Source organism: Cariama cristata, unplaced genomic scaffold, assembly GCF_000690535.1.
Source record: "Cariama cristata isolate BGI_N322 unplaced genomic scaffold, ASM69053v1 scaffold2192, whole genome shotgun sequence".
NCBI classification, from domain to species: Eukaryota; Metazoa; Chordata; class Aves; order Cariamiformes; family Cariamidae; genus Cariama; species Cariama cristata.
In genome coordinates this window covers 13867-25790 of record NW_009605317.1, presented here as the reverse complement: position 1 = coordinate 25790, position 11924 = coordinate 13867, and the positions used below count along the sequence as shown (strand labels likewise).

At 36.3% G+C, this 11924-nt stretch overlaps 1 protein-coding gene across 1 annotated transcript in view; it reads right to left on the bottom strand.

Moving 5' to 3' along the window:
- ACSS3 (acyl-CoA synthetase short-chain family member 3) overlaps window positions 1–11924 on the bottom strand; it is a gene marked incomplete at its 5' end in the record, with an annotated part of 63918 nt that overhangs the window by 44986 nt on the left and 7008 nt on the right. Inside the window, 5 exons of the mRNA XM_009695891.1 lie at window positions 43–138; window positions 223–303; window positions 1902–2042; window positions 2320–2454; window positions 8300–8488. Of these exons, the coding sequence (XP_009694193.1) occupies window positions 43–138; window positions 223–303; window positions 1902–2042; window positions 2320–2454; window positions 8300–8488 (642 nt within the window). The remainder of the gene's footprint in view (window positions 1–42; window positions 139–222; window positions 304–1901; window positions 2043–2319; window positions 2455–8299; window positions 8489–11924) is intronic.

Genomic DNA, 11924 nt, shown 5'->3' with positions numbered 1-11924 from the left:
TGCTGCCTTTTCCAAAGGCTGGCTTTTTAGAATGGATCATACCTCATACAAAACAGTAGTATTCCCATGAAGGAGAGGCCCATAGCAAATGTAGGAATGACCAACAACCCAGCCTAAATCAGAAGCCGCCCACCACACCTAAAATGAAATAAAAACATTAATGAAGTGAGGAATTTTTAAGAGGAGTTCAAAAACTTTTACATGGCATTTAAACAGAATTACCTCACCAGGTTTGAGTCCATATACAGCTGACATTGTCCAGTTCAGCATAACTGCATAGCCACCTGTTGGTCTGACAACACCCTAAATGAGAAAATTTGAATATCTAAGATCATTTGAAGGATGCAATAATATTCCTGTTTTCAATGAAATTTTGGGAGTTTAACAGCAATAGACTTAAAGTTTTCTAATACCAGTACTCCTCACTTAGGAAAAGGTTCCATTACAACAAGTACATGCTTGTGCTAGCATTCCCACTGAAGAAATAATTTTGGAAAACAAACACGCACATAGACAATAAAACAAACATAAAAACCCAACCCAATGTCTAGATGACAATAGTTTTTAGAATATAGATAACAAAACTAGAATTCTGTCATTAAAATCAGATATACAAATATTTAGTCAACACATGTTGACAAAAAGTAAGAGATGGAGTATTTACGTCACTTAAACTGTGGCCATCTAAATGCTAGTCATGTTTTAAATTCATTGCCTAGTCTCTCTGTATCTTTGCTTGAAAAGAGGAGCACCTGGTGTAGCTGATCCCTAAAATAATTGTCCTGATTTACTCCCTGAAATCTACCCCTCTTTCTGCACTGACTCTTTTTAAAGATGTCAGAAAATTGGTTTAAATCAGGTGTCTATCTTTGAAAGGTTTAATATCTAGCCCGAAGTATACATATGAATGCAAAACAAAGAACATCCTAGTCTTAGTCTAAAAGAGGGATTTGAAAATTAGAATGAGAGAGAGTATCAATAGCATCATGCACCTTGGTAAGCCAAAAATGTCTCTGGAACACTGTTAATAGGAAAAGTTTTTGAAATATTTTATAGTATTTCTATGTTTAATATACACTTCATCATCTTCTAGTACACTGTTTCTAGAAGAAAGAATTAAGTAAACTACGTCCTGATGTCCTGAACTAAAATTCAGATGAGATTCATGGGACCAAACACATGTCTACAGTGCAGACATTACAACGCAACTATGTGTCTGTGCTAGGCACAGTACATTCTCTTTATGTAGTTAATAGAATGAAATAGGCACTTTCAGGCCTCAACCAAGAAACGAGGGACCGTGGAGACATATTAACTCTTTGAAACGGAGATCGCCACAGCAGAGAATGGTTAACTAACACTTGAAGAATTTCAGAAAGCAGATTGCCTTTGTTAGTCTCAGCTTCTACCTTAGTTCCTGCTCTGACATTAACTAAAGTTTCGTTATGAAGATCATAACTGAGTAATTTTACTTGCATGACCGTTTAAAAGCAAGTTCCTATTCAGCAATAAATGCTATCACACAAGTGATACATTAACTAATCTTGCCATTAAATGACTATACTACGCTTATCTGATATAGTTAAAACACAGAAAATATTAATGGATAAAGGACATTCTGCTGTCCTCAAAAGATTATATTGTACAAACACTTTGAAGTAAATGCAGTTTATCTTTATATTACTGCTAATTAAACAAACAAACAAACATGATTTATTCCGAGACACTGACTTTAAAGTAGTGAAATGTGAATAAATGAGATTAAATCATTTCTAGAAATGTTTATCATTTATAGCACTGAGCTCTTGCAACCGTTTTCAACCTTTTTAATTAAATATTTTCTCAAGTGGAACTGCAAATAGGCTGGTCACAGACACTTAAGACTACAGATAGTCCTTTACCTTAGGTAAGCCTGTTGTTCCAGATGTATACAGAATATAAAGTGGATGGTCTGCAGGAATGGAGACACATTTATAACACTGTGCTTTTGCAAGCTCTTCTTCCCAGTCAAGATCACGACCTGGGGCAAGAGGAACATGGCCCTGCCCATTGAAAAATAGAAAATTGTCAAAAGAAAAACAGATGGAATAAATGGAATTGCGTCAAAAAACATCTACTATTCAATTTTCTGTACAGTACTCTCTCTGTTCTATTAGTTCTATTTTACTATTTAAATATTACAAATATGAAGTTCTCCCATAAAATTCAAAAACAAACTACAACGGATACACTAAAAATTTTACTTGTAAAAGAGAAAAGGCAAATGCACTACGTACACATCTAGAAGTTAATATAAAGGCACAACAACTGTACACTCACCAAATTAGGTCGCTTGTAAATGAGAACTTTACCAGGCTTGCTCTGTACCCTTGCCAGTGCTCCTTCCAGGAGGGATACATATTCCACTTTCCTTTTTGGTTCTACTCCAAAACTTGCTGTTACAATAAGTTTGGGCTAAAATAAAGAAGTTAGACTGTTAATATATACATTTGCAATATATTTTATATATATAACCTAATAACATGTTTTCCATTAAATTATTTCATTAATGATCACAGAATCACAGAATCAATTTGGTTGGAAGAGACCTCTGGGATCATCGAGTCCAACCTCTGCCCTAACACCACCACGTCAGCTAGACCATGGCACCAAGTGCCACATCCAGTCTTTTCTTAAACATCTCCAGGGATGGGGACTCCCCCACCTCCCTGGGCAGCCCGTTCCAATGCCTAACGACCCCTTCTGTGAAGAAATGCCTCCTCATTTCTAGCCTGAACTTCCCCGGGTGCAGTTTCAGACCATGCCCTCTTGTGCTGTCACGAGTTGCCTGGGACAAGAGGCCGGCCCCCACCTGGCTACACCCTCCTTTCAGGAACTCGTAGAGAGTGATAAGGTCTCCCTTCAGCCTCCTCTTCACCAGGCTAAACAATCCCAGTTCCCTCAGATGCTCAACATATAAAATATGTCTTCATATAATTAGAAATAGGGGTTTAGATCAGTTTTCTAACAAAGTCAAGCTTGTGTGATCTTGCTGTCCATGCATCTGGTTTTTATTCAGGAGCATACTACTAACTTCTCACACTCTTCACCATTTTCAACCAAATTTGAGTAAGAAATCAACAGTATTAAGTTTTTGGAAGTTGCACAAAAATTAATGAACAGAGAGAAAAAAAAATCTCCATCTTAGCCCCTCCATTAAGGAAAAGTGGTACATGTCAACAATCATCTGTACTGTTTAGCCTGCTCTAATTATCTGCCTGCACCCAATGGCATATTTCAAAACTAGCTGTAGCACTTTGCTGGCTCTTTTCCAGCATGCAATTAAATGGCATGGGAGGGAAAATAGAGAAGGATGAAAAAGCAGGCAATGAGATGACAGGGAACTAGAAATACAAGAGAAAAAGCTAAAGTCATAAGGCACATGAGGGAAGTAAAGCTAGCATCTTTCAAGTGATGATTGCAGGATTCAGGATGCAAAACCACTAAAAAATCGTATTTTCCACAGTTCTGGGGTTTTTTAGAATATTTCTACTTCCATATGTGGATTTAGCATCTTTGCCATTAACATCAGGTTTTATGTAAAATTTCCTAAGTCAATAAATCTGCATACAAACTATTTTGACTTAGGTCCCAAGATCAGTATTTTTATTTCTTGTATTTTAGGAAATAAAAGGTAGCACCAAAGAAACTATGTGTTAGAACACATTTTAATTGGAGAAGAATGAGTCTTCAATCACTTTGCTTTTGGACCTTCAGAAGTATATTTATCTTATGCCCCTCAGTTTGATCAAGGTAGTTTACTAATTGTATGCATTAGCATAAATCTCATTAAGTACACACAAACCACAATGTCACAGTTAAGGCTGCATTAAAATCAGCACAGAAAGCACAGAGTAAATTGTTTTCTTGTACAATAATAAAATGTTTGCTGTCCAAATCTGCTATTCAGGGAAGTTTGCTAATTAGTGTGTATTTAAAATAAAGATTTCAGATGAGCTTTAAAATTTCAGCATTTGTGATCTTTCTCTTTTGGGATGCACTGATTTTAACGAAAGATGATACAATACATTGCAGTTAAACTAAAAATTCATCTGGAGGCTACCTTGAAATTAGACCGTAATTAATGTAAGATATTAACATAGTTCTGTTCAATTGTTAAGATGAAAGACTGTTGTCAACACTAGGTTTACAGTCATTTGTAAATGCTGCGCTCTCTGCTCATCAACTGCTTTGTACACAGTAAGAAGTCTAAAACTAACCAATACTAAATTGGCTAAGGTGATGTATTTCCCAAGTGAGAGTTGCTACTTGGAAGCATCATGGATCACTCTGCACAAATCAAAGGTCCGTTACTGGCTTTAACTGCTGTTTTCTAGTGTTTCACCTCTCTGTCTACTGACATTACTTCCCCTGCATCTCTGCTCCCATAGTGCTTTTCTACACCCATTTCCCACCTCTTCTGTGGTTCCATGTAGTCCTGCATGACAAGACTATATAGAAATATAACTAGTTTGAAGGAAAAACAGGGAAGTTCAAAGGTTTGCTGGAGAGGGAATGCCAGAGATAGTGAGCTGTAGAAAAAAACACAATATGAAGAAGTACAAACGAGATAAAGCAAGGCCCAACAGTATCACGCCAACAATATTGTTCTGTTGTAAAGACTCCTCCTACAAATTCTTCTATAGTCTCTAATAGCATACAAGGCGAAGTTCAGAAAAAGCAATAAATACATTTTATTGGGCTAGCTAATAAACCTGCAAAAAGCCCAAATTGAAAATCAACTAGCTTTGGGGCATAAAACATCAGGAGTGTCATGAAGATGATTACTGAGAGATCCAGCACTCAGGCCCTCATTATTCAACACACAGAGCTCTTTCCTCTTCATGCCCCAGCCACACACCTGATCACAAGCCTATGCTCAAATTTACTGCACTTTTACTGTGTCTAACTTCTCCTTAAAAAAAAGTGACAGGCATTTTAAAGAAATCCAGTGCTTATGCAGTTATTATATAGCTCGGCTGCACCTGCTGGTACTGCACTGGCTTTGTGGTTAGATGATCCATGTCAGACTGTAATGCACATTAAGTTCTGCCAGATATTACAGTGCTCTAAAGAAACAGACCTGAATTATACCATAGAAGAAGTTAAAAATAAAATGCAAGATAGTGCCTTCTAATCTACAATACACATTCCAAAAATAAACAGTGCTTCAAGACCAGAAAAGACCGGACTGCAACTATTATAAGGCAATTGTACATGTTAAGTATCAGCAGCTGAGCTTGCTGCCTAATCACTCCAAAAATTTGATCATCTTATGATGAGAAGCAGGGGTCACCATTCATAGCCATACCTGTGAGCAGCAATTATGTCTTATTCAGAATAAACTATTACAAAATATAAGCTCACTTTTTCAAGGAGGTTTTATTAAAATTTCCAAATGTGTCAACTGCAGGTGAGGAATACAGTATTTCTGACCTTAACGAAAGATAACAACAGTTTTGAATAACCTGGCTGTCTCATACATTTTGTATTTCAAAGAATTGTTGTTCACTAGCAAATTGTAATACCACTTTAGCGAAGCATCTTCAAAAAACACGTCTCAAATACTCCATCACTTCTATTTTATTTTGCAGGCTTTGGATATAAAATCTAAAAAGTCCCCTGGAATTGCTATATAATTATTGTGATTCAAAAGACATGAGAAAATGTGATTGTTGAAGACATAGCAACTACTCTATTAGATAGGCATATAAGCATATTGTTCTTAAGTAGCCTTCTCTGTTTTCCTAGTTTACTAAGATAAAGTGCTTAAACAGATGTCACATTAATGTCCCAAAATATAGTTAATATCCTTTTCCATCTGCTGGAAAAGTAGCATGGCAAGCTGTAGGCAATCCAGGAGACTCCTGGAATGCATTGAGGATAACTTCTTCAGCCAGGTAACAGACAGTCCTACCAGGGACTGCAATGCTAGACCTGTTGGGTCTCCAGCGCAAGTGAGCTCATCGGTGATGTCAAGACTGAAGGTAGCCTAGGCTGCACTGATCATGCACTGGCAGTTTGCAGTCCTGAGGGATATAGGTCAGGGGAAGAGTAAACTCAGGACCCCGCTCATTGCAGCCGTGGTTGGACTAGACGACCTTGAAGGTCCCTTCCAATCCAAACTATTCTATGATTCTATGTAAGTATCTATTGTTTCAATATTGCAAATTATATATTCCCAGATTCAGGTGAAAGGAAAGATGACAAGAAATGCCTGATCTCATGCTCTGTATTACTTCATCACAATTCACCGCAGAATGCCTGTAACTGCCAATACCTGATAAGATTAGAAATTATCAGCTGCAGGACTTCAGAGCATTCCCAGACCTATTTAAAATTCAAGATAAATTAAGGCAAGCTGGTAAAGTATACGTACATTTTCATAGTCACTAGAAGTGCTTGTTATTTCTTTCACTTAGATCTTCCAATAAAATGTGAAGTTGACCTTTCTTCCATGAGAGCATCTCACAGTCACCTTTCCATTACACCTCTTTAAGTCGTTCTAATTAATCTTACCAACATTAGGTCCTGTACTGCAGCATCTAAACGAATTCACATAAGAGTCTACTAGAAAGGTTAGGTTTTTTTGAAACTGCTTCAATTAACTCTGAGTTCAGCAGAACACCATCTATCACAGCTAGTTATATACATATCTTAAAGATAATCTTGGTAGTGTGCAATTCACTTATCAAGAAAGCTTTACCGTGTTGCAAAATTGGGGGATGTTTTGAAATTTTGATTGAGGACGTGCCTCTCTTCCTTACTTACACTTTCATTATACATCAGATGGATCAAAAATCATCCACAATATTTAATCTGCCTTTTAAAGAAACAAAAAGGTAATGCAAATTAGGATTTAATCCATGGCCTGCAGCTATTAATTCTATAGCTAAACCTTTGAAAGACTTGCTATGTGACCTTGGATAAATCACTTAAACTTTCTCTGTTTTCTTTTTAATGCATGAAGCAAGGATTATGTTTACTGTGCTGTCTCCCTTTGTTCCTCAGAGAAAATCCACTGGGATTAATTAGTTAATATTTGCAAAATATTCTAAAAGTAAACATGCTAGATGATTTGTATTGTAGCAACCTTCATTTTAAAAGTTTATCATTTTTTCTTCTGCATTATTTTTCTCTAATTCTATGATCCCTAATTAATTTTTGTAGCTTGTCAAAAAAGCGGGGGAGTGGGAATAAAGGGAAAACTGTGGAGCTGTTGTCAGCCTTCCTCCAGTTTTTTTTTCACAATTCCAACAAACTATTTCAGCCATTTTATTAACTTCTTCTTTGTTAAAAGATCAAGGTGGGGAGGGAGGATGCATTCCACTTTCTCTTTACAGATATTCATAAAATTCAAGCCTTGGTGATCCAAAAAGCATTTCTGTACACAAAAATCTAAGTAAAAGTTCCACAAATCCTGTGGACTTTACCCTGCATAATATTTTGGCTTATATGTCTCACCAACGTGATTCAGTGATAGACGGCTACCATGGATGGTCTGAATGATCCAGGTGACCGATCAAGATGACAAAGACCTTTGTCTTGTTCACTGGTAGAAAACAAGAACAGAAACTTCCAGTACAAACATTGTTAGCTAGTTTGAAACTAATGCATATACAAGCTACTGATATGCACATATAAGCTACTAAGTAGATTATTAAAGTACTATTTGCAATTTCACTTACAAAGACTTACATAATGCTTCATAAGCAAGTTCAACTTGTGCCGAACTTAGAAGCTTTTAGAACATTCATCTCTATTAATTATGTTCTCTGCAGAGTCACTTACTTAAGGCAACTGGTTCCCTAGCTGTCTTGATTCATGAAGAAATTAGATGAAGTAGATTCACAGCTGAAAAAATGTACTACCTAATATTTCTAAACATCAAGTAAACCAATGAAGTCATTTAGGGTTGGCACCATTTTCCCCATACACTTGAGGAAAATGCTCGGCGAAAAGCCAATTTTAAGGTGATACTTTGTAGAAAAAGACTGACAAATGGGAGAAGCAAGCATGCTCTAAACAGACAGCAGTGAGGTCAAAATTTGTATCTCACTGTCCGCTATAAAAGTATCAACTTCAGCACGGATGTAGTATTTTGTTCATATCGCAATGTTAGGTATTATAAACAAATGGAGACAGCATGCCATGCAAAAAGAAATGTTGTTACCCTCTCTGGAAAAAAAGAACAGGCTTTTAACATTGACTTATATGACTAACTGATAGAATCGTGTTTGTTGTTCCAAATTTGTATTACCTTTGCATGATCGATGCGAACAGAAAGCTCTTTAGACGCAAATCCACCAAAAATCAGGCTATGGATGGCTCCTATTCTTGCACAAGCCAGCATACAGTACATTGTCTGTGGAATCATGGGCATGTAGATGACCACACGATCTCCTTTCTTCACACCATGTCTGACCATGACATCAGCTAACTTGGAGACCTGTACTGACAAAACATTCACAATATATTAAAAGTTTCTCTAGATCTGCTGTTGCCCACAAAAAACAACTTTCACACAAGCAACAGACACAGGACATTAAGGACACAAGCCAGCAGGATTCGGAAAGTAGATGAATGATGCAATCCAGGTTCAATAAATTTAGGACAATTTCTTTTTTGCAAAAAACACTGTAATACATTTTTCTTTTGTATAATGAGAATGGACTGAAGCTAATTATTTTATACATTAGAGTAAAAAAAATCAATAGCAATATTTTGCAAGTTTTTAAATGACACTCTAACTACTCATTCTTTTATCCAGATATCTGCTTATATTTCTCAATTTTAGCTTTTAAGAATGGATGCAAACAGAGCATTTCATAAAGCAAATTCTGTCCTAACTAGCTAAGTTTGAAACACAAATCAATATGTAGTAATATTTTCTCTACTACAGTGTTGCAAACTTCTCAGAATCCGAGACAGGAAATCTTACATCCTGAACCATATCTAAATATGAATTCAGAGAAATATGTTTAGATTTAAGAAGTCATTTTTCCTCTCATTTTCAGATGTTCATTTTTGGTATGCAGAAACCCGGAGACAGGCTATACACGGTAGCAAAGGACTGAAACTCAAGAAATGTGAAAGATCGGTAGCAATGTCAGCCATCTGTATCACCATGAGAAAATACTTATTACCTCAACACATGTATAGTATTCTGTCACAAAACTAGTATTGAATATTTCATTAGTACACCAGGACTGACAATTTACCAAATTGTAAGTTCTGTCAGAGTGAGCATGGGAGCTTGTGACAAATACTGTGCACTTGTCCTGACCTGCTTGTTGTAGCATGGAAATGTGGCATCTTCTGAAGGAAAAGCAAATGACTAACTCCCCAAGAGCAACTGAATACTCTCAGCTGTCAGAGGTTTCTCGAGCTCCAGAGGTTGACAGCTGTGTAACACTCAGTATCTGAATCTGCTCACTGTCCTTAAATTTTTCAATTAGACATCAGGGTGTAGAGGTGTGTAAGTAATAAGAGGTAAAACTGCATGTAACTGTGCACAAAACATAGGCTAATAGGTTAACAGGAAAAACTGTAGACTAAGAAGAAACAAAGTAGACTAATAAGCTAATAGGAAAAAGGATGGAAGCAGAAAGATCCCAGGAGATCCTGAGCTGCAATACTCCATAAGCATGGTCACACATGAACAAGAACAGGAGTTTTGCTTGCAGTAGTTTTACATTAGTGACATGACTAAAAAGTTAAATTCTCTAGGAAGTTCTTGGGATATCTGAAGATATCTAAATCTAAGTTCAGAACAAAGGAGTTGCTCTGTCTTACAGGGGAAATCTTCTTACCTACAGTAGTAAAACTCATATTTTAAGAGGTTGCCATTCACTAGAAAATACTACAATAAACATAACAAGTTTAAACATTCTAATTTCTTTCACTATCAATGTAACACTACTCATATACGAATTCCTCACATCTTACCTGAAACACATTATTTCTTATTTATTCATTATATCACATAGATAAGGTTTCAAGTAAAATTTTGTCTCGTGAAAGACTCTTTTCTTCAAGTACTATCAGACTGGAGAGAAAGGAAAGGGGAGACAAACTCCTGAGAGTAACAGGGAGATGTTGCCTGTAGAACAGAAAATAGCCAAGTTTCTGAAGCAGTAAGAGATGTTTTCAGCTACCTAGCAAATAATGCAAGCAACGGGAGTAGCCTAAGCCAATAACACACATTGTGCAAGCAGGACAGGAGCGAAGGACCCTCTTTTTCAAGAATGAGCTCGTCAGAAGGGTAGATTTTCTTTGAAATGTTTTACTTTCATTTATATTATTCATCAAATTTGAGTTTTCTCTATTTAAAGAGTTACCTTATTCCAATGTATTAAATTTGAAGTATGAATTCAAATTCTAATACCACTGTTACTTTCCGAGATTTGTATGCATCAGGCTCTTTCTTTTACAGTCATATTCAAGAAACCTTGGGGCAATTATATCCAATTCTAGAACCCTATCTGATACATGTACTGAAGAGGATAATACAGCATTATTCACTGCTTCTCTCTGCGGGAACACATGTTCAGACTTTCAGCAACCTGAGACAGAAGCTCCAGATGAATCTGACCTGTGTTTGCATGAAATACACAGCTCATCCACAATCAAACTATGCATATTTCCACAATTCTGCCTGAGGATTTAAGAAAATGGAAACACAGAAGCCCCAAGGAGGCATGCTTGCATCAGAAGATAACAGCATAGGTTCCATTTTTTATAAACTTTGCATAAATCCATGCTGTTAACTTTCAACCACAAGAGAGAATATGTTTATACGGCAAAGTCATCACTGTATCAAGCTGAAAACTCACACAAACTAAGGTATGTATATGATTTATTTGTAACAGACCTCTTATATTAAATGTCACTGAGTATGAAAAGAAAATATCTTTCATTCTAGAGCTATTAACACCTATCAATACTCTATGAAATACTCTATGACGTACATTATCAAAACCCAGCAAAAATCAACAAGGCCTGGACACGTACACAACTAGAATTCATTGCCATAACACTGGTATTTACAGTCATTTCTAGATAGGACTGGTGAAAGTAATTGTAAGGATAACAACTCTACTTCCAAAGGTAAATTCCTTTTCTATACATCCTACTGTGAAAACATTAAAATGCGCAAACTTGTTGTAACACAGATCTAATATCACCTTATCTCAAAGAACTGAGAAAACTAATCCTTATCTTTGCTGCTTGTGAGACTCTGAACGAGTGTTGATAAAAAGGCCAGAGGCAATGAAAACAATATTTAATGAGTAATTTTATAGTCAGTGTAAGTGTGAATAGTAGGCAATAAGTGGTTAAACATAATAGACAAGTATTATTATTTGTCTGCTAAAGGAAAAAGGCATTATTTAAAGACCATAATTAGTAATTTTGTAATAGAATACTCCCAATGCCTGTATACAAGCTATATAACTTTGGTACTTGGCTGTAGGAGGGAGACAGTGAAGATATCTGCATGTAATTAAGTAATTTTTATTGAAAACTATCACAGGTAAATTGTACTTAAAGCAGAATATATGTAGCACGCTGCAGACAGGAACCACATGGTTTCCACGCAAACTCAGTGATCACTCGTCTGCACTTAACCTCTCCACCCTAGAGAGTTTAATGTCACTGAAGACAATAACTCAATACAATACATGGGTATCTATGATTTTCCTTCTGCCCTTTCCCTCATCCTTCTGACAGCCAGGAAACATTTGGACTACATAATACATAATAAAACACCGTCTCTATCTGTAACTATTTAGAAGACTAGGGAACATCATAAAGCAGTTTACATTCCCCTTAAGACTGATGTGGAAACTCTGAAACACCCAAGTAATCACTCTTTCTAGAAAAAA